Source organism: Lipotes vexillifer, unplaced genomic scaffold, assembly GCF_000442215.2.
Source record: "Lipotes vexillifer unplaced genomic scaffold, Lipotes_vexillifer_v1.1 scaffold1029, whole genome shotgun sequence".
Lineage (NCBI taxonomy): Eukaryota > Metazoa > Chordata > Mammalia > Artiodactyla > Lipotidae > Lipotes > Lipotes vexillifer.
In genome coordinates this window covers 1473549-1496933 of record NW_006789305.1, presented here as the reverse complement: position 1 = coordinate 1496933, position 23385 = coordinate 1473549, and the positions used below count along the sequence as shown (strand labels likewise).

The following is a 23385-nucleotide window of genomic DNA, read 5'->3' as shown; positions in this document are numbered from 1 at the left end:
TCTTTCCCTGTGGGATGAGTCATCCATTTGCCCTGATTTCAACCTTTTGGTTACTGATTCACCCCTTTGATTACCTGATACACTATGTAGATCTTCTGTTAACTAAAAAGGTCAGTTGAAGGAGTTTGTTTTTTAATGATTATGCTACCTTGCTCACTCTTGTCTGTCTGTTGCAAGCAACATAGTTTGTGGGAAACAAAGTTCTCACGTATGGCATTCAAATTACCTTGCTTAAAACCTAACTCTATATTAAATAAAAGTGCAGTCTAAGGTAGCGGACAAGAGAAAGAAGGCTTGCACTGTGAATAAAGAGGAACTGGGGTTTGAGGAACTTCCAGATTATCGCTGAGAAAAGAGAAATCCTTTATATTACATTCCTGATATGCCCTCCTAATTGTTCGTCTTCAAGGTTTATCCTGGTCTCGGGGCCTAAAACATTCAGCTTTGCAAAGATCAGAGACGCCGAAAGTCACCCGCCACCCCGCCCCGTGCGTCCCAGCGGAGTCAGCAAACACAGAAACTGCTTCCTGCAGCTCACGGAGGAGGGGAACTAAGGGAACGTAGACACTACCTCGGTTGTGGTTAAGCGCAGCGAACTGGCCGGCGTCACTCAGCCCTCGTGCGCAGGCGTACTAAGGGTACGCTCCCCCCTTCCTGTGCACGCGCTCGAAGCCCGCAACTCTCGCGAGAGAAGTGAGATTTATTCCTACGTACCGGGCCGTGCTGCTTATGGCGGCGCTGGAGAGGGGGCGCTGAGCTGTTGGGGTGAGTACGACCTCAGGGTCCAACTGGGGGTAGCAAGAAGCCACGTTAAGGGCGGATGAGAGGACCAAGACAAACGGGAGAGACTTCTGAGGCAGGGTGGGCACTCCTAGAGCTCCGGGTAGAGAAGATCTCACCCTGAGTCCCTGCCCCGGGCTTTTCCACTCGGCTCCCGTTCAACTGTCTAGGCCTCACATCAGGCTGCAGAGCAGAAGCGAACAGTCTAGGCCAGGCGGTCGCGCGTTGTGGTGGTGGTGGTGACTAAATTGGGGGGAGGGAGCGAAAATGGAGGCTCCGACCGCAGCCAAGATGGAGGCAGGGGTGCGGGGCTCGGGCGCGGAGGCTGCTGGGAGATGTAGTCTGGCTGCTTCCTCCTCTGCGGCTTGGTGGGGGAAACGAGAACTACAAGTCCCGGCGGGCGGGGCGAGGGAGTGGTGGCGCGGTCCTTTGTGTGAGACTGGAAGAGCTGGAGGCATGGGAGAGGGGCCTATTCTGACTCTGAACCCTGTGGTATCTTGGCCATCACCTGCTTGGATCTGACTACGAGTACCAGAGCGCAGTGCGGCAATGGCGCTTCCTTTGTGTATGGACTGAGACCCCGCTCCATCTAACTGCTTAGAGACACCTCCTTTCCTCGGCACATCTGGCACGGTAGTGCGGCCGAATTGTCATCCTTACTTCCATTCACCTAGAGCTGTTTATCTTGGGTCTCAACAACCAACCTTCCCGTCTAGTCCTCCCCTTCGGCTTCTTGAGAAAGAGAACCAGCCCCTAAACTTAGGCACATGGCTCTCACCCTTCTAATCCTGGTGTTAGGGCGAACTCGGCGAGAACTCAGTGGAGTTCTCCTTACTCCCCCTCTGGTTCTTATGGTGTAAGAGCCCGGCCCATATTGTGCAATGAAAGGGATGGCTTTGTCATTCTCTGTAGAATTAGTATTTTAGAGCCCTGGTCGTAGACACTTTAGAGGTTCTTACCATCCGCTGTATCATAAGTAGGAAATCTTAGTGTTACGGTTCTTTTTGCTTTAAGGTTTTCCTTTAGAAACACCCAGTAGCCCTTCTCTTGCCTGACAAGTGGGGCAGGGAACCCTCTCTAAAAACAGCCTTCAATCCGCAAATACAAAAGCTGAACGTTGTTGTGTGAGGTAATTTCCTTGTTTTGCACCTAAAATGAGCGAAAGAATGTGGTCCTCTTAAACAGTTGGTAGACAGGGTGTAGGAGGAGGGAGGACGCCCAAAGGCACTGTGGTAGTTAAATCTTTAAATCCTTCCTGTGTGAGACTTCGCATTTTATCAGGATGGTATGAACTGGCAGCTCTTGACCAGAGCTACCAGTCTATAAAATGTAGGTACCAAATTATAGCCCGCTAATATAAGTTGTTCCGTATCAAAACGCTGAGTAATTTTCGAGTCTCTAGAAGGAAGCATTTTCAATACTACGTTGAGGGGCAGTATAATACCTTTGTGCCCTTTTGGTATTAACCAATATTGGGTATTCTTGGTTTGGGTAAGGAGGGGGTTTATATACTTGAATAGGCATATGCCTGAGTCATAAAATCTTGATAAATTTTCAACCTTTTTTTTTTTTTTTTTTCCTTTTAGCCATAGGCCCGAAATAAAAGAGATGGTAGTGGTTTGACTGCTTTTGCAGCTGCTCTGGATGTTTACCATCGAGATGAGTATTTATAGCAGCTGAGTTGAAAAGTAAAGCATTTGAGGCACAGAAGATAGGTTTTCTTTTTTTGTAAATAAGTTCTGACTTAACAAGTATGACCTTTAGAGTATGGTTGAAAATTCTGGTAAATTCCTGCAAATAAAAAATGAGAATGTGGAAGCTGACATGTAGTCCTGCTTTATCCTACTCCTGTTTTCCCTTCCCTCCATCTAAAGACACACAATGCAGGGCCATTACAACATTAAAAAAAAATTTTTCTTTTAAATTGTGGTTAAATATACATAACGGGGGCTTCCCTGGTGGCGCAGTGCTTGAGAGTCCGCCTGCCGATGCAGGAGACGCGGGTTCGTGCCCCGTTTCGGGAAGATCCCACATGCCGCGGAGCGGCTGGGCCCGTGAGCCATGGCCACTGAGCCTGCGCGTCCGGAGCCTGTGCTCCGCAAATGGGAGAGGCCACAACAGTGAGAGGCCCGCATAACGCAAGGAAAAAAAAAAATATATATATATACATAACGGAATTTACCGTTTTAACCTTTTTTTTTTTTTAAGTGTACAATTCAGTAGCATTAAGTTCATTCACATTGTTGTGAGGCCCATACTTTTGACAAAGTAGTTTAAACATGGAAATGCTGTGTGGGCAGATTTTTAAGGAGTTGAATTTGAGGACTGCATTACAAAATAAAAATCTTGAGATCTTGTTAAATAAATACAAGGCGTTGGTTTGCCTTCTTAGTTTAGTCTTTTCAAAAATCAAAGGGGGACTACTTTGAGATTTTTGACCCAGACTGTCTTATGGAGAGCTGTAACTTGTAGGATTTTTCATGATAAAGAATTACAGCTAGAAGAATTACAACTGTATTTTTTTAAGACTTAATAGCTGGAATGTCTTCCTTCAGTGGTGAAATTGCTGTGGTGGGGGTGACTTGTTTTCTTGAATCCCATCATTTCTTGCTGTTAAATGCTTTCTGCCAAATCAAGATTTTTAAAAATTCCTTTGTCTTGGTATTAGAATGTTTTCTGCTTGCATGTGTACCTAGTTAAAAAAATAATTCAAAACATTTTTCCAGTTCAAATATACTGTCAAGCCAGAGGAATTCTTAGAGATGTTTCTGTTGTGCTACATATTTTATTAGGGGTATTAAACTGAATATTGTGTATTGGAAGATTATTTTTGGAGCATTATTTGTCCTTTTACGCTGAGGTATAATATTAATGTGTAGTTGAAAATAATTGATTGGCAGTTTATTCACGTTGAACCTGTAGGCTAGCCATTGGTTTGCAGCTGCAGCCAATATATAACCAGTTAGTTGTTTGCATTTCTGCTTCTCGGATGTAGTAAGTGCAAACTCCTGCTATGGGAGAGTTTGCTAGGTACTGCCTCCTTTTATCAGTGAAGGTCTTTGCCCAAGGGCCCTACATTTACTATTGCTTTATTGGGCATGCCAGTGCCTTTTTCCCCTCATCAGTCTGTATCTGCTCTGACCAGTGTGATAACCATTAGCTGTGTGTGACCATTGTGCAGTTGAACTGTACACAGTTCTGAGTTGAAATGTGCTGTAATATAAAATAAGCATTGGATTTCCAGGGATGTTAAAAACATGTCAGTTACCTGTGGGAACTGATGACATTTGGATTTGGTTAAGTAAGATACTTAATTAAAATTAGTTTCACCTTTCAAGTTCATATGATTACTAGAAAATTTTAAATTACATATGTGGCTTGCACAGTGTTTCTGTTGGATGGTGCTGGTCTACACTATTCTTTGATTTTTGTGTCTGGAGCATTTCTTCAGCTTCTTTCCGCACTGGCATTTGTCCTATTTCAAAGTATTAGTATATGTAAAAGAAGTTAAGTGATGGGTGGGTGTATAATTTTAAATAGTAACAGCACAATTGTTATTACTAAAGGAAACATACAGAAAAAGATGGTTGCAGCAATTTGATTTTCTTTTATTTCTGCTCAATGTGTTGATGACTTAAATTGTTTTAAGGTGGTTATCTGAACTTTTATCATTTTCCTTAGATCTCAAAGTAAAACTGAATTAAAACCTGTTAGGCACTTCGGTTATACAGGATGGAGAAAAATGTGATATACTTAAACTTGTCTTGGGTTAACGCATCAAGAAATACCAACTGGGGAGTTAAGGCAAGAATGAGTGTTAGTCATATAAATCAACAGTAGAGAACCTTTTCAGTTCCGTGCTGCCTATTTGGGTCTTTGCTCTTATTCTCAAAGAAAGTACTCTGAAGAAAGTGGGTTAGGTGGAGGGACTTTTATAGACTGGTTTAGCATTTCTTTAACATTCTTCCCAAGTGAATGCTGTACAGACTTTGAGTATAATTTGTCAAAATGATAAACTGGGTTATGTGGTAACATTATAGATGGATTAATGTCATAAATGTATTAGTTCAGCGTGTATTGGTTTAGTGCGTACTGTGTGCCCGGCTTCAGCTAAGCCTTTGCGATAAAGCAGCGAAGTGGAGGAGACAGTAAATAACAAAACAGGTGATGATAGGCAGGTGAAATAAGGCATGACTGTTTGGATTATCGGATCAAGTAAAGGAAAATTAACTTCTAAAACAGCATGACACAATTGATAATTAACTAATGGTGGTAGTGTTCCCATACAGAGCAAAGGGAAAAAGGAGTTGATTACTTAGTAATCAGGGAGACTCTCAGATCCACATTTAAATTGTTCCTTAGTTTTTTTATTAGTACTCTGTATTTCATGTGACTTAAGAAGCGGCTAGCTTTGGGGGCGGGGGGGAGGAGGTTGTAGGGGGGTACACTTTGGTTCAGAGGATTAAAGCAAAAGAATTGGTCATTACCACCCACGAATGTTAATCTTAGCATGAGTGGATAGCAAATTTATTAAAATGCCCAATGGGTATCTTTTAAAAGAAGAGGTTATTTCTTGATTGGAAAATTAAGACTTTATACAGTTCACCAAAACAAAATTTTTTAAAGTTCGTGGAACTGTCTACCAACTTGAATTGTGTCTTTTGCTGTTATAGATTAACTATCTTTTTGCTGTATTAGTTTCTGCTGTGGTAAGTTTAGCAGTACCTGGTTAAGTGCTATCGGGGGTTGTGATAAAGAAATAAACTTGAATTTGTCTCTCAGAAATCTGAAATATAATTGAAGGAACAAGATACATAAACATGTAAGTAAAGTGCAGAAATGATTTGGTACCAAAAAGCATGATGCCAGCATTGGGAGTTACTGTAATAAATCTGCTGGAATGGTCAAGAAAGGCTTTTTTTGTTGCATTGAAGATGACAAAATGTATTCTTTGTGGAAAGACCCATATACACAAAGACTAGAATTCAGGAACCTCCCAAGAGTTGCGTTTAAGAATTAGGGAGGAAAATGCACCTATCTAGAAGAACTGGAGAGCAGAAGAAGGTAAAGATGTAAAGGTAGAAGAGACACACCTTGAATGGTGGTGGTTAAACGCTGGCTGCAAGTCAGAAACACCTTGGGAGCAGGGTGGGAAAGAAAATACACCAATGCCTAGGACCTAACCCCAGTTAAATTAGAATCTCAAGGTGGGATCCAGGCTTTGATTTCCCCTCCCCACCAAGTCCCAGGTGGGTTGGATTTGCAGCCAGGCTTAAGAACTTCCCATTTACAGTGCTGGAAAAATCACTGAGGATTTTAGACAAGGAGATGAGATGAAAGATTTGACAAATGTAACATTTGATATTTCAAGTTACTGTATAAAGTCATGGAGTGTTAGGTATACCCAATAGCCACAGATCAGCTGTTACTGAGTTTTCATTTTGCATAGGAGAAACTGAAACTCAGGGAGATTAAATAATTTGTTTGTGACATTTTGCTGGTAAGTATCAGTGTGATTAATATTGAGCTCTCCTACTCTGTTTCAGCAGGTCTGACCTCTCACCTTTATAGTCATTATTTCTGATCTTAAAATATACTGTCCACCTCAGCATATCTAAAACCAAATCCGCCTTTTCTTTTCCCCATATAAGTCATTTTAGTTAACAGCACCATTTTAGCTAACATTTGAGGCACTGCAAAATAATAATTTTTTACAGCTAATACAAAGCACGATTCTGTGATTTTATTTATACATATATTTCACTTCTCTTCCCTTCTCATCTTGTTTCTCTTCTATAGGCATTCCTCATCTGTTAATGTCAACAGCTCTAATGAGATGTCTGTTTCCTTCACTAAGTGATCCTTCATAGGATTTCAGGATTTCATACCCTTTCATCAAGAACTAAGGCTCTCTGTTTCCTGTTATATCAAGTTGAAACACTTCATAATCTGGCTCTACGGCATCTGTCACACCATATATCTCATTTCACTTTAACCCAGCCCTCTGTTCTAGCCAGGCTAGCCTATTGATTCCTCTGAAACAGCAAGCCACACTTGCTGTGACAGTCTCATGCAATAAAGCTCCCTTGATGTCAGGCATAGAAAATCCTATACATGGTCTCTGCTCTCAAGGGACTTAGGATTTAGTTGTATACTCTGGCTTGGTTTATGTGATATTTTATGGCTAGAATACTCAGCTGTTTTCTTTTTCTCAAAAATCTGCCCATTTCTCCAAACTAAGCTGAAATATTCTACCTCTTAACTAAAAGCCTTCTCTGACCATGTTGCTTTGATGCACAGACGGTGATGCATAAACAATAAATAGTATTTCTAGAATAGTATGTGATGTAGTAGATACCCAGATATTAGTTGAGCAAATTAATTTTGGACATTTTGTCCTATATTCTAGTTTTTCCTCCATGTATAAATAATTCTTCTCAACAAGGGTGTAAACTCTCTGATGGCAGGAAATTCTTTTATGTTTTCCACAGTACCTAACACAGTGCTAGGTAGTTACAAAACACACTAAATAGAATATTATGTTATGTAACTTCGAATTTATTTGTGGTGGGGGGTGTCAATAAGGACTGAGTAATTTCAGGTTTTGAGTGTACCAGTACCAAAGGAGGTATCCATTAGCACTTGGGAGATTGCTTAAATGACATTGAGTGTGTGTGCTTCCAAGTTCTCTGCCTTGCTTGATTCTAAGTTAATGAAATGAGTTTGTCCCTCTAGCTTCCCTGTCCCTGATTCTTTTATGTAAGTTATACTTAATGTCTTCATTCTTATCTCTAGTATGAAGTGTAACAGAACAGACTTTACCACCTGAAACTGCTGCTTCAAGTTCAGATCAGGCAAGGAACAAACCTCGAAACAACCAACAAGACCAAAGAAGAGTACACTTAAGTTGAAGACACAACACTTGATCTGAAACAAGAAGTTTGTGCCTACTCAACAGCTTTGAAAGAGCACTTCCCAACGCTGCTAGTAGTCTTTGTTTTCTTCAGTGCTGTACTGTGAGATTGCCTGGTGCAGCAGCAGTTGTATTCTTTATTAGCTTGATAGGTCATTTTCTCTCGCACGCGCGCTCTCTTCTTTTCTTTTCTTTTTTTTTTTTTAACACTAGCAACTTTCATCCTTTGAAACGTGTGCTGAAAAAGAAGAATCAGCAAATACTACTGAAAGTGCAATATTTGATTATCACTGCGAGGTAGGTTTATCGTTTCCTATTGGCAAGAATCAGTTTATAATTCTAGATTTCCTAATTATTTGGTTAAATTTAAAATCTTAATCTGTTTGCTTCTAAAGGTATTCTGAAAACAGTTTATATTATCAACTGTTAGTCTGAAAATATCAACACTAGATTATTTTATTTAACTTGTTGTCTTTTGTTAGATGACAATATTTATGCCCAAAACTGGGATTTTCCGCCCCAGATTATATTTATTAATACATGCAGGTCTCTTGATTTATTGGTCTCTTAGAAAGAAAAACTCCCTCTGTACTATTAAGAAGTTAGGATTTCATTTAGGAGTGCCCTTTGTAGTCTGAGGTAACCTTGGGTAAAGAAAGCCTACAGAGAAGGGACATTTGAAGGTGAGTTGTACTTTGTTAAGAGGGAGAAGAGTTTTTGGTAGAGGTATAGAGGTAACAGAATGAGCAGATTTGGGGAGATCTGAAAGCACGTGGTATATGTTGAGTAGTCTATAATGAACGGAGTAGAGAATACAGTTTTGTGGGTCAGAGAGAATAACTGGAAAGGGAGGCTTGCTGGAGGCAGGTTCTACAGGGCCCACTCTACTTGACTTTATTTTTCAGGAAAGTTGTCAGCTGTTTATAAGCAAGGGCTTAATGGATTTTGTAGTTCAAACCTGAGATAGTTTATTGCTTCAGATTTTAAAGTTACATATTCATAAATGTACCTTTGAAAGACAAATGGTGCTACTTTTATGGAATAGGCTGAGGATGGGAAGACCTGTTAGGAGCAATGGATAGAGTGTAAGGAAGATAAAAGCTAGGGTAAAGGCAGAGAAAGAGGTAGACACTAGGTGTTTTAATGGTAGAAGTAATAGGACTAGTGACTAGTTGAATGGGAAGTTGAGGCTGGAGGGAATTGATTTAGTCTATCCAGTTGTCCAAGTTAGAAATCTTTGTTCATAGGAATGGGGAAGTTCAGGTAGGAATTTGTGGAAATCTATTTTATTAGTAATCTGAAGTTGAGAAAATATTCTAGTATGGAATGTTAAACAGTGGTTGTTTGGGGGAGGTAAGATTGTGAAGGGCAATTGTTCCTTTTTAATCTTCAGTTTCTAGAGTTTCTAAAATCAGCAGAAATAAAGACTTGGAATTCAGAAAGGAGTCGTCACTTTATAGGTAATAAAGGAAGAAGTGTCAAAGAAGAGAATGTTGAAAGAAATAGGTAGTCCAGGTAGGAATGCCAAAGAAGAGAATTTCAAGAACTGGGTGGTAATCCTTTTGTAAAACGCTTCATTGATAAAATGAGGAGAATGAAAACAGATGACTCCTAGGTGGTTGTCTTATAAAAGCTTCATCACCATTTCAAGAAGTAGTGGGCCTTTATCTCCAGTTTATTTAAAGGTTAAGCACCTGGCTGTGGTAATGACCTTACTGTGGACCAGAATTATTCCTTAATTTAAAACTACCATTAACACCAATTTATTTAAATTATCCATAAACAGACATATAATTACTCAGTATTAAGGTTTGTTTTTTGTTTTTAAGCATTGACTAATTTAATCCTCACATCCACGGTGGCATTGGTACTTTTGTTTTTAATTAATTTATTTATTTTTGCTGTGTTGGGTCTTCGTTTCTGTGCGAGGGCTTTCTCTAGTTGTGGCAAGCGGGGACCACTCTTCATCACGGTGCGCGGGCCTCTCACTATCGCGGCCTCTCTTGTTGCAGAGCATTGGCTCCAGACGCGCAGGCTCAATAGTTGTGGCTCACAGGCCTAGTTGCTTCGCAGCATGTGGGATCCTCCCAGACCAAGGCTCGAACCCGTGTCCCCTGCATTAGCAGGCAGATTCTCAACCACTATGCCTCCAGGGAAGCCCAAGGTTATTGTATTATTTGCTTTTTTTTGTTTGTTTCTTCCTACCTCCTCATCTGATTTTTTAAAAAATAATTTTAGTTTGGTACCACTTGTGCTGGGTTAGATAAAATAATGGGGATTGAAATTGTACAGCTCTTTCGTTACTATTCAGAAGGGTAAAAGATTAGATGCTACAACTTTCATTGCATTGATATGAATTGTAGAGATGGATTTAAAGTAGAAGTGCTTTTTGTTTAGCCTAATCTTTGTATTCTGAGTATTAGTTTACTATAGGAACATCCCGCCCCGGGGTGCTGGGGGGGTGGAGGTGGGGGGAAGCAAAGCTGTAAGGAAGCAAGACAGGGTGACTAGGGGAGGGCTATTGACAACCTGTCCTAGAGGATCCCAGTTTAGTCATTGAACTTCTCAGCAAGCCTAAGCTCAAAAGCCACTCCCTGCTCCTCCTGGCATCAGCTGAGCCATTGGCATTATTGGCACTGCCCACAGTGGCATCGCAGACCATTGTGAGAGAAAGCCATCATCTACTACGTGAACATTTTTAATGAGTAAATGCATGCGTAGCTGTCAAAAGTTGAGTTATATAAGGGCTTCCCTGGTGGCACAGTGGTTGAGAGTCCGCCTGCCGATGCAGAGGACACGGGTTCGTGCCCCGGTCCGGGAAGATCCCACATGCCACGGAGCGGCTGGGCCCATGAGCCATGGCCGCTGGGCCTGCGCGTCCGGAGCCTGTGCTCCGCAATGGGAGAGGCCACGAGAGTGAGAAGCCCGCGTACTGCAAAGAAAAAAAAAAAAAAGTTGAGTGATATAGATTGATTCACATATTTACAAACAGATAAATAACAATTGGGGGGTTATTGACAGTTAAACATGTTCTGATTGTACAGTGAATTATTCCATTTAAAACGAGTTCAACTAAGGAAACAGATTTGGTAATGCAGTAGAACCACAGATCTTGTTTTTATTTATTTTTTTACTTTAATTTTTATTGGAGCATAGTTGCTTTACAATGTTGTTTCTTGCTGTACAGCAAAGTGAATCAGTCACACATATACATATATCCACCCTTTTTTAGATTTCCTTTCCATTTATGTCACCACAGAGCACTGAGTAGAGTTCCCTGTGCCATACGGTAGGTTCTCATTAGTTATCTGTTTCATACATAGTAGTGTATATATGTCAGTCCCAGTCTTCCAATTCATCCCACCCTGCCCCTTCCCTCCTTGGTAACTATAAGTTTGTTCTCTACATCTGAGAACCACAGATTTTAAAAGAGCCTTTGTAAAAAACAGTAAAAGTAGTACATAATTAGGAATGAATAAAAATATTGAGGAGTAGGATTGGCCTTAAAAAATATCAATGAATAAGGCTTATAAGAAGTTTGTCACGTAAAGATAGACATGGATTGTTTTGATGAGTATTTTGATCAAAGACAGTTTAAGGTGGCAAGAAGGAAAGCAAAGCTAGGAACATTAAAAGAAAACTAAAGCCTCAGGTGAATGAGAAGATAACAGGGTAACTTGGCTAGGGGTGTGGAGACCTATGATCAGGAACTGTAAATGTCTTGATTGATTTTCAAAGTCAGGTGTGCGAACTTTGGAGGCTGCTCTCCATCCCCAGCAAAAATCCAGGAGCAAACAAATAAAAAATAAGATGTTTCAATAAGGAGATTTGACAGAGTATCTCTTGATAACATAGTGGTCAGTATGGAATATAGATTGGATTATAAGCATTAAAAGGCTTTGACTAATGGACTGATTTTCAGAGAGGTCTCCATATGTGTGCTGCCAGATTCTATTCTTGCTCTACTTTTTAAAAAGATTTAGTAGTAAGTAGTTATGTGTGTGCTTTGTAATAAGCGCCACTCCAGGCTTTTTGTATGAAGTAACCCTAACCATCCCCACAACCCTGTGAGGTGGGTATTAAGGAAGGACATAGAATGCTTAAAAGACAGATTACAAAGGCTAATGATTTAAAATTATCCCTCTACGTTGGAATTCCAGGTTAACTAAGAAATTTAAAAGCATTAGATTAGTTTTTTCTTTAGTAACAAATGATCAGTTATACAAGTACTAAAAGGAGAAAATATGATTTTGCTAATTTATTAAGGAGTAATAGAGGTTTTTTTTGTTTGTTTGTTTTAGTTATATAAAGTTACTCAAACTTTAGTCTGCAGAATCAAGAAACATAATCACTCAGTGCTCTCTATATATTGGTCAGGGTACAGTAAGAATAGTAGTGAAATGTACTTCAGTGAATAATAATTTGAAACATATCCAGAAGACAGCAGTTAGTCTGAAAAACAGTTGCATTCTGAAAACTGAAAGGAGCAAAGGAAGTTAAGGGGAAGTATGTTTAGATTAAGAAAACAGTCATTTTCTAAAACTGTCATACAGTGAAATAGGTTACCTTTTCTAAACTAATTCCTTTTCAGTGGGAGCCAAGCAGACTAGGTTAGGAAAAGGCGGGGGTGGGGGGGAACAGCTCAGAGATGTTGCAAGAAGAAATGACGGAGCACAGAATTTTGATTTTTTTTCCCCCCACCTCCCAAGGGAATTTGGAAATCACTTAGGCCATCAGTTTACATCTGCAGAAACAATCCCAGAGAAGTTTTAAAAAGTATGAGAAGCAAGACTAAAAGCCAGTCTTTTGATTCTAGTTCTGTGTTCTTTAGGGAACTTTAGTTGATTTCTTGAATTAGAAGTGAAGTTTAGATTTCACCTGTGATTCTTTCCAGTTCTCCTTTTAAAAAAAAAAAATCATTGTTAATGATTTTTTTTTTAATTTTTTGGGCCACGTTTGGGTCTTCATTGCTGCGTGTGAGCTTTCTCTAGTTATGGCGAGCAGCAAGCAGGGGCTCCTCTTCGTTGCAGCGCGAGGGCTTCTCGATGTGATGGCTTCTCATTGCGGAGCATGGGCTCTAGGCCTGAGGGCTTAGTAGTGGCGGCTCACGGGCTTAGTTGCTCCATGGCATGTGGGAATCTTCTCGGACTAGAGATCGAACCCGTGACCCCGGCATTGGCAGACGGATTCTTAACCACTGCGCCACCAGGGAAGTCCCGTTAATGACTTCTGATTAAAAACAAATACATAGAAAAGAGTAGAAAGTCTAAACTTGGTGTTGAGGGTATTCGTCTGCTGTGTTCACTACTATACATGTAGGACCTAGAACAGTGCTGATGCATTGTAGGCATTCGAGTTCTGGTTTAGCGTATAAAGCAGTGGTTAAGAATGTGAGCCGTGGAGTGAGTACTGAGTTCTGTTCCCATTTACCAGTTTTAGCTCTGTGCACTTAGAACACCATCTAAGTGTTACATTGTCTGTGAGTATTGAAGTAGACTTTCCTGGTCTTTCCTTTTTAAAATACAGTTGAAATCATATTATAGAAATATTTTTGTCATTATATAGATGACTATGAAACTTAAGATTGTTTCCGGGAATTTGTTATTAAAACATTTTAATGAACACATTTGTGCATAAAGCCTTGTCCACATTTCACGTTTCCCCATGATAAGTTTACTGCAGTGGAATTATTAAGGAAAGCACCTCCACATTTTGGTACATGTGGTTAAACTGTATTTCACAAAGGTTGCACCAGTTTGCCACCATGAAAATATATTAGCGTGTTGTTCTTAACCTACTTTCTCAATTTTTTTAATCTTTTATCTTTGATAGTCTGATAAATGAATAATTTGTTTTATCTAAATTTTTGCTAGAATTGGAGTTCATATGTTTTGTGTTTAATGAATGATCTTTTAAGACTTATTTGTCTTAATGTCTTTCCATAATTCAGCAAATGAGTGCTTACTATGTGCCAAGCACTGTCTAACACTAGGGATTTATCTTTGAGCAAAAAGCCCCTGCTCTCATAGAGCTTATATTCTGGTAGTTTAATTCTTACTGATTTGCTTAAATTCCTTAATGATACACTCATATATTTACATTTGCGTTTGTTCTCTTTAGGTTTGAGTATAAAAGCTTATACTTTTTATGTAAATCAAATATTGATCCTTTCCCTTGGCGTTTTTTTCTATTGACTTTAAACCTAGAAAGTCCCCACTTCCAAAAACTTTATAGATGCATACATTTTTATTTAATATTTGTTAAGGCATTTAACACAGTTCATCTAGAATATATTTTTTGTATGCTGTGAGATGAGCAACTAAATTGATTTTTCCCCTGTTTAAAAAAAAGCCAAATAACATTTACATACTCGTCCACCACCACCCCCCTTTTTTTGATGTTGTCTTTATGTTAATTTTTTATAAACCAGCATCTGTTGTTGAGCTGTCTACTTTTTCCATTGGATTTCTCTTTTTACGTAATTGTTTGGTGGTTTTGTTTGTTTTGTTTTTTAAGGAACATCACTTTTGTTTAGTGGTGCTGCTTTAAAGTTTTGATGGTGCTGGTTTTAAAAAAATTTAGCTGAACTATTAGGAATTCTTTTAAGGGTTAACATACTGTCTTATCTAAAGTTGCTTGAGTGATATATGGGTTTCCCTTTTTAAAAAGTAGCCCTAAAATTAGATAAAGGCTAGAGAAAAATACTTAAGTCAGGAAAGGTGCTAGGAGAAAGGAGAGGTTCTGGTTCAATTCTGTTTTGATGTGCACATCTAAAGGTGAGATGAGATGAGCAATATAGCCTAAATTCCAGTGTGCTTGTTGGGGAATAGTTTAGTCTTAGAAAGAAATGATAGCTCTAATCCCTTCTCATTCTGGTTCATTTTCCCTTAGGGTGAGAAAAACATGAGTCTTACCTCTTACCTTCATCTAGGACTACTAGGACTGGAGACTTGGGAATGTGGGTTTTGCAGCTTCCTGGCCTATGTATTACAGATCGTATCATTGCGTTCTTACTTGTATGGCGATAAGAACTAGTCTAAACATGAAAAAAGCACAGCTTGAAAGTCATGGTCTAAGTCAGTGATGGTGGAATAGTGGTCTTCAAATCAATTTGATCATACTGTTTAACGAGCATGTATGTCAGTATGGACGTGTATATATTTATAAATCGTGTGATTACACTGCTCCATTTGCATTGTGAAGCAGTGGTACAAATAGGACAAAGGTGAAATAAGCAATATTGTGAAAATAGTGTACCTTTTAACAGTGTAGAAACTTTTCAACCCCACTAGAAATATATATATCTGGATGCTTAGTTTATAAGTGTTTAATTTAAAAACTTTATACTATCATGAATTAATATCTGAGGGACAGTATGCATTTTACGTTTTATTGATACTGGTATAAGTCTGTATCATAGTCTTGATCTTAATGTTTTGTCAGACTTGTCAGATCTCATTAGATGGTCATTTATTTCATAATTTGGAGGTACAAGAACTAATACTAGGATTAGAAGTGCTGGCTCCCAGTTCTGCCTTTGCTTGCTTTATTAGCATTATCTTCTAAGATTCTTCTGTGGGAATCTTTTTCAACAGTTTGTCTATTTGTGAGGACAGTTTAGTTAAACTAGATAGCTAAATATGTACACTTAATAGGAGAGATGTAAACTTTAATATGCTGAAAGTAAATAAACGAGGGCTTCATTGTCAATCTCTTGTGAGGTTCTCCCCTCTTTCCTCAGAGTACTTAAGTAATGTATGACATGTGATACGACCTGACATATCAACTCAGTAAGGCCTCTTCTATAAATACATAATAACCATTTGTAAAAGCTAGTTTTTATCTCTGGCCAAATATATATATTCTAGTTCAGATATTTTCTTCCTACACCCCATTAGAATATCCTGTGTGTACCCTACTTGAGGGAGACAAGTGATTGAGAATATTGGATTCTGTTTAAAGTTGTGGGACATTGAGAAGAAGTTGGTCTCAGTTGTCTTGCTGTAGCAACCACCAGAGTCTTTATGGCATTTTTAAAATTGTAAATGTTATGGATTAGGGATTAAGTAAGTGCTTTAAAAAATACATTTCAGTTTGACCATTTAATGTTAATGCTATAATTTATTTTGTTGATATAAATCTGATTAAATGAATTATATTTTGCTAAAGTAACTTAGTGATAAATGTAAAGATATACAGGTTGACTCTCAAATGTGTGTTAAATTGTTATTGATCATAGTTGTAAACATTGTGCTATGTTATCACAGCTGTTTGAGATGGAGAACGTTTTTACTGTGTCATCAGATCCTCATCCCCCTCCTACAGCCCCTCCACTTTCTTTACCTTTATCTTCATCTTCTACCTCATCTGCGACTAAAAAACAAAAGAGGACCCCCACGTATCAGAGATCTGTAAGTCAGGGAAGCAATCATCCCAGCTTTTTTCTTTGTGTTAAGAGCATGACTAAGAAGGGCCACTCAGTTTGATTGAAATACCCTGCAAACTCACTTTCTAACTTCCCTAAGTATTTCCTTCACCTTGAATCTTGAAAGGTAAGTTTAGTAGTTTAGGCCTTGCTACTCAAAGTGTGTTCAAGAATCAGAAGTATTGGTATCACCTTGGGAGCTTGTTAGAAGTGGAGAATCTCAGACCCCTGCCGCTGAATCAGATTTTGTGTTTTAACCAGATCACTGGGTAACTTCAGTTTGAGAAGCCCTAGTTTCAAGTCAGTATTGTAGAGGTAGACCTTCTTGGTTCAGCTCCTCTGTCATTTGACTTTGGCAAGTCATTTAATCTCAATGTCTGTTTCGTCACTGGTAAAATTGGGACAATATTCCTCATGGGCTTTTGTAAAAATTAAATGAGTTAGTACACATCCAACACAAAAGTGCCTAGCATGAATGAATTAGAACTTAACCACCTACAGATGTGATGGCTTTGATTTGCATGATTTGGCTATCCCACCCAGTGTTTACTTAAAACTTGGGTTTATCTTTCTAGAATTTCAGTCATCTTTTTTTTCCTGATGAAAATTTTTTTTACTTGCCCAACGTCAAACTTAAATGAAAATGTTTATAAGTCAAATTTTCAATGAAAGGGTCTAAAACTAGGTATAAAGATGTGGATATGTTGCTATAGTAAATCAATTATAGACCTAACCTTTCCTAGGGATTTTGTCCTATTTCATGCTTCACTTAAATAAAATGAAATATTCAATGTGATAGACAGTATCTGATGATTAAATTAGGTCCCAGTGCATTGCATTTAAATAGCCCTTCTGTTCACTAAAGAATGTTTTATTTTGCTTTATCTGACCATAGAAACAAATGACAGTATTTAGAGATTTCAGTGTCTGAAACAGGTGAAAAGATTTCTTTAATTGTACCTGTAAAGTGATTGAAGATTTTTAGGATTGAAGAGCTTTTGTTGTCTTGGAGTTCTTAGAAAACTCTTGCTTTCTAACTCATTATTTTGAGTCATCTTCCATTAAAGGACCTGAGCATGCATGTATTTTCTAGTTTGAAATAAGTATTGCATGGAAAGTTTCTTTTATTGTTTTAATCTCTACTAAAATAATTGCCTTCAAGATGCACGGCTTACCAAATAGCATCAAGGTTTCTATTTATGTTTCAAAATAAGTATTAATAAATTTAATGAAATGTCCTGGTAGTTTGGGTTTCCATCTCTTGAATAGTAGTTACCTTTGTTCTGATACTGTTGTTTTAGTAATTTAAAGTTAATGTAAAGGCAGCTTTTACTTATATAGTTACTTTATCTTAATATTTAAACTCCAGAAATTCTATTTGTTTGGTAAGTGAAAATTCTACCATGAATTGGGGCATTTCCCCAAAAATAATTTGAATTACTTCCTCTGAAATGTTTTATTAGCTAAATTAACATTTCAGTAATAAAAACATATAATCTTCCCTTTATTTGTTTTAGCTTTATTTGCCTTTTTATGTTAAAAATTCAGTGATTTTTGTTTTTTTGGGTTTTTTTTTTAACATCTTTATTGGGGTATAATTGCTTTACAATGGTGTGTTAGTTTCTGCTTTATAACAAAGTGAATCAGTTATACGAAAATTCAGTGATTTTTGTTTTTTTGGGTTTTTTTTTTAACATCTTTATTGGGGTATAATTGCTTTACAATGGTGTGTTAGTTTCTGCTTTATAACAAAGTGAATCAGTTATACGAAAATTCAGTGATTTGTTAATCAGACTTATTAGTAAGCTATGGAGGTAATATACAGATCTATATGTATTGAGTTCTTTCTCTTTTTAAAACAGATGAGCTTTGATCCAAATCTTCTCCACAACAATGGGCATAATGGGTACCCCAATGGTACTTCAGCAGCACTTCGTGAAACTGGGGTTATTGAAAAACTGCTAACCTCTTATGGATTTATTCAGTGTTCAGAACGTCAAGCTAGACTTTTCTTCCACTGTTCACAGTATAATGGCAACCTGCAGGACTTAAAAGTAGGAGGTAATCTGTTGGTTCTCCTTTTTATAAAACTAATCACAAATTTATCTTGCATATCAACTTATTCATGACAGTGTTATGCTTTTGGCCTTTTAATTGTACCAGTTACTGAAGTTTGTTTATATAAATTAGCAGAATCCTGATTTCTGTTGTGGTAGTCTTTTTGAGGGATGAAAGAGTAATTGATTAAAATATATCTTTGAATATTTTTTAAATAGACACTTGGTATATTTAATTGTTATTCCCCCAATAATGACTGTTTGGCTATATATTAGATTTTAAGCCAGTGAAAATATTAAACTTTATGTTAGTTTTAATTATTTTGCCAGGTACTAGTTTGAGTAGTACCTGAAAGAAATAACTCTTACAATGTCACCATTTGGAGTATGTGGAAATTCATTTTGGCTGACAATATAGAAATTACTTTCACATGTGAAAATGTGTGGCTTATTAAAGGACTGACGTTACAAGGTCTCAGTGTGTGTTTTTTTAAAATATCTTTGAGAAAAAAGAACAATAGTTACATGAATATTTGGCATACCAAATACTCTAAACTGTACAAAAGTGTTATTTTGGTTAATCCTCATTTTACAGTTGAAGAAACTCAGGGTATAGAGGGATTTTGGGGGTGAGGGGGGAAGCTTGCCAAATCTCATCATTACATTGCATCAGCTGTAGTATGTGTAGGTGCCATGAAAACTAAGATATGGCTAGCTTAGGCTAAAGCAGTGGTTCTGAAACATTAGTGTGTATCAGAATTACCTACAAGGCTTGTTAAAATGCAGATTACTGTACGTGATGCCCAGAATTTGTTTTTGGAGTGGGTCTGGAGTAGGGCCTGGGAATTTGTATTTCTGCTACACTCCAGGTGATGCTGCTGCTGATCCAGGGACCACACTTTAAGAATCACCAGTCTAAGGAAACTCAAATACCTCATTAAGTTGAGCTTGAAAGTGAGGTACCATTTGGCCAAAATTAGCCCACCAAACACAACGCTCTCTTTGTTTTAGATGATGTTGAATTTGAAGTATCATCTGACCGGCGGACTGGGAAGCCCATTGCTGTTAAACTGGTGAAGATAAAACAAGAAATCCTCCCTGAAGAACGAATTAATGGACAAGTTAGTGACTTAGATGCTTTATGTTTTCTTAGGGCCCTGCATTTGCATATCTTTCACATTAGAAAAGGAAGATTCTCCCCATCTCCTCAGTTTGCACGCAAGAGAGCTATAGTATATAAAAGTTACTATTTTAAAATTATATCAGAAGCACTGGCATTTCTTGACCTGAAATAAAAATTTGGTCAAGACTCAATTTGGGTTTTTACATATAACCCTAAGTCTATACTTACAGTCAGCTTATGTACTGTAAGTTTGAAACTTGGCAGCATGACATCCTCTTGTGGATCATATTAAAATGTATCCCTTTGTATAGTATAGAGGATATTAAAATTCAGTTTATATTGCACAGTGCTGCTCCTGAAATGATTAGCAATGGAAATTTTTTTTTTTTTGACTGGTAGGTTGTGTGCGCTGTTCCTCACAACTTAGAGAGTAAATCTCCAGCTGCCCCGGGTCAGAGTCCAACAGGGAGTGTATGCTACGAACGTAATGGGGTAAACTTGTGTATTTTTCTTAAACCTTTGCCTGATCCACCATGTGATCTATAAGCGTACTTTAAAATTCAAAATAGAAAACGTAAGCTGCAGTTGATAAAAATCAGTTTAAAATTTGGTCTTGAAGAGGCTTCGAGTGCAGCATTATCAAAAAATCTAAAAAGAAAAAAATCCATAGGACTTCCAAGTGTCTTAGCTTGCCCAAGTGTGACCTTAGTTAGAACATTAAGGTAAAATGCTTCTTTTACTTGCGTTTTTTGGGGGTTGTGGGAGGGGATCTTTTTTCTGGTTCCTTTTAAGCACTAACTCAGCTTTTTTGTTTGGAATGCCTTACATAAAAATTGTTTTTTTTGAAATGTAACTACAGCCTCTGGGCAAATGCTTCCACGTGTGTAAGCTTTTTGAAGTTGGATTGCTGCTCAGCTGTGGACTCGCAGAAGTCATCAGCACCTTGGAGGGGAAGTGTGTTTATGTGAATAAACTATGTACTTGTCAAAAGGCATTTAATTTTAAGAAATTTGGCTTTAAATGCCAGTTTAAGAAGTATTTAACAAAGTAAATCACAGTATACACTGAACATGCATCCTGCCAGTATAGTAATAATACCTTATTAATTCACAGGAAGTGTTTTATCTGACTTACACCCCTGAAGATGTTGAAGGGAACGTTCAGCTGGAAACTGGAGATAAAATAAACTTTGTAATTGATAACAATAAACAGTAAGTTCTTTTTTCCCACCTAAGTGGTTTGGTTTTTTTTTTTTTTTTTTTTTTTTTTTTTTTTTTATAAAAAGGTTGGTTTTTTTTTTTTTTTTTTTTTTTTTTCCTTTTACAATAAGAAATTTGAAGCAAGTCAAAAACCTAACTTGTAAATCTGGATAATTTTCATGATCTTTTAAATTTTTATTCATCAGCTAAGCATTTGAGCGTCAGTTCTATGACAGGCACTATGCAGGGTGTCAGAGATAGGAGGATAATTAAAACATGGTCAGAACTTTCAAGGAACTATTCTAGAGATCAGTGAAGGTTTTGCCATAGCACCAGTGCTTGAGGTAAGGTTTAAGACGAGGAAGTCACTAGGGAGATGAGAAAAACATTCTGGATAGAGGAAGTACCATGGGGGAAGAGGCCAGAAGTTGGAGTTGATTTAATTGACTGGATCATGGAAAGATGAAGTTTGAACTTTATTCATTCATCAGAGGTGTCTGAAGGATTTTAAATGGGGAAGTGTGATTGGTTTCTATTGTTGGAAGTGGTGGAGATGGTAGGCTTTTGGAGAGTAGGGATGCTATAGAATAGAGGCAGAGTTATGAAAATTAATATGAAAGATGAGGGTCTAGTATAGATAGGCCAGGGGTGTTTGGGTATAAAAGTCAAGTCACATTGAGAAGATAAAATCACCAAATTTTATAACTTTTTAGATAGGGGTGTGTATTAGAACTAAGGGAAGGGGAGTCCCAAATGCCATTTTTTTTGGCTTGGGCTACTGGGCAGATAATACCATTAACTGGACTAAGGAGGTACCGCAGAAAGTATTAAGGGTGGGAGAAGAATTGTGCTTATTTTGGCATTTTGAATTTGAGCTGTCTTTGGGGGAAGATATTAATATGTAGTTGCATATATAGATCTGAACAAGCTAGTTATGGACAGGAGATAGAGCTGTTGAATTCATGGGCATAAGCAATTAAGGAAAGTGTAGTTAAGAAAGCCCAGGGATGGTGATTTTTATTTTGGAGTGGGAGAAACAGATACAAGTACAGAAAGAAGTTAAAAACAGGAGAAATTGCTGGGAATGGACTTTGAATGGCAGTACAGAAAGAAAAGTCCCAAGAGTGCAGAATTATTAGCCTTGAACCTTACGTCTTGTAAGACTAGAAGGAATCGGATTGAGTTGTAGATTGATATTAGTGGTGCTAGTCTGAGGCCTCAATTTAATGTCAAGTTAGGAAACTTGGGAATAGGGCTTGAGTTTGAGGTGGATGGGGAGCCAGTGAAAGGGCTTTATTTAATCTTAATAAGTTCTTGAATGTGCTAAGAACTTGTACTAAATATTTTATGTACAGTTGTTAATCCTCAGAACAGCCTCATCTGGTAAGTTTCTTCATCTGTAAAATGAGGTATGTTCTCATAAAGTAACTTGCCTAAAGTCATACAGCTTTTAAATTGACGTTTGAATCCCAGTCTGGCTCTAAATAAAGCCTTTTCATTGTAGTAAGTTGCAAGAGCAAATAGGATTTTTCCAGTGTCTTTGTTAGTCTGTTAAATTTTTGAAATAAAAAAAGCACAATTGGGCGACAATTTGTCCATGAAGAATTAAGGGAAGTAACTAGTTGGTCTGCAGATCTTATAAACAACACCAACAAATACTATTGCATCTTACACTGTATGTGCCATCTTTAAAACGAAATCTGATTTACATTGCTGCTGCAGCAACATATGATGTCTGTTTTCAATGGAGGTGAACATCACTTTTTTAAAAATTTATTTATTTATTTATGGCTGTGTTGGGTCTTCGTTGCAGTGGCGGGCTTCTCATTGTGGTGGCTTCTCGTTGCAGAGCACAGGCTCTAGGCTCTCGGGCTTCAGTAGTTGCAGCACACGGGCTTAGTTGCTCTATGGCATGTGGGATCTTCCCGGACCAGGGCTCGAACCCCTGTCCCCTGCATTGGCAGGCGGATTCTTAACCACTGGGCCACCAAGGAAGTCCTGAACTTTTCTAAAGCATAGCAAATATCTCCTATAATCACTGCATTTACTCATGTTTCTTTTATGACTGTTTAATCAGAAATAATTGATGGGATAGCTACTAAATTCAGTATTCATTGCAAACAGGACCATCTCATTTATCTCTTTATTCCCTGTACCTTTGTTTGCAGTACGTAATACCTACTTAGTATTTGTTCACATAATGGCCTTTCTAAAACTTTAGCGTTCCCCATCTGGTTGCAACCAATTTGTGGCCTTATTTCAGCAGTCTGAGAGAGAAACAATGCCATATATGTGTGCCCAATTTAAAAGGCTAGGGAGTTTGCGCAAAAGTCCTTTGCATGTGAAGCCATATGAAAAGGATTATGTATTATAAAACCTTATATTAGTGATGATACAGAATTCCTGAGGCCTCAGAAAACTAGTTTGTTTCTCTAAACTCATGTCTAACCAAGCCAATGCATTTTTCACCCCTCTTTGGTCCCCACCGTCCCCACCCGATTCTTTTGTTCTAGTACTGGTGCTGTAAGTGCTCGTAATATTATGCTGTTGAAAAAGAAACAAGCTCGCTGTCAGGGAGTAGTTTGTGCCATGAAGGTAAGTGTCGATCAGATTTGAGAAACTTTAGTTTTTTCTTTGACCGCTTTAAGTCTTTCAAACCCAAGCCTTTTGTTTTTACTCTTTATATTTCCTTTAAAAATACTTAATTGTTAACGTCAGAAGTAATCTCTTAAAATTCCTTGGTTACAAATTATGTTCTTTAAAATGGGCCATTTAATTGATATTAATATTAGACTTTACCAAGTAAATATTGTTTCCACTAGAGTATAGTTTTGCGAAAAGGCTTATTGATTGTAAATTGTAATCATAAATATGTGCACTGAATAGTA

General features: G+C 37.9%; 1 protein-coding gene across 6 annotated transcripts in view; it reads left to right on the top strand.

Annotated features, from left to right (window-relative positions):
- The first annotated feature begins 643 nt into the window (after positions 1-643).
- CSDE1 (cold shock domain containing E1) overlaps positions 644-23385 on the top strand; it is a 36535-nt gene continuing 13793 nt past the window's right edge. Inside the window, exons 1-6 of one of the 6 annotated variants that reach the window (XM_007462488.1) lie at positions 644-765; positions 17981-18179; positions 19187-19296; positions 19698-19790; positions 20412-20509; positions 23011-23092. In XM_007462488.1, the coding sequence (XP_007462550.1) occupies positions 17981-18179; positions 19187-19296; positions 19698-19790; positions 20412-20509; positions 23011-23092 (582 nt within the window). In that variant the 5' untranslated portion in view covers positions 644-765. Of the gene's footprint in view, positions 766-7671; positions 7991-15969; positions 16105-17980; positions 18180-19186; positions 19297-19697; positions 19791-20411; positions 20510-23010; positions 23093-23385 lie in introns of those variants that run through there. The other 5 variants (XM_007462491.1, XM_007462486.1, XM_007462489.1 and 2 more) reach the window with 5 other exon arrangements.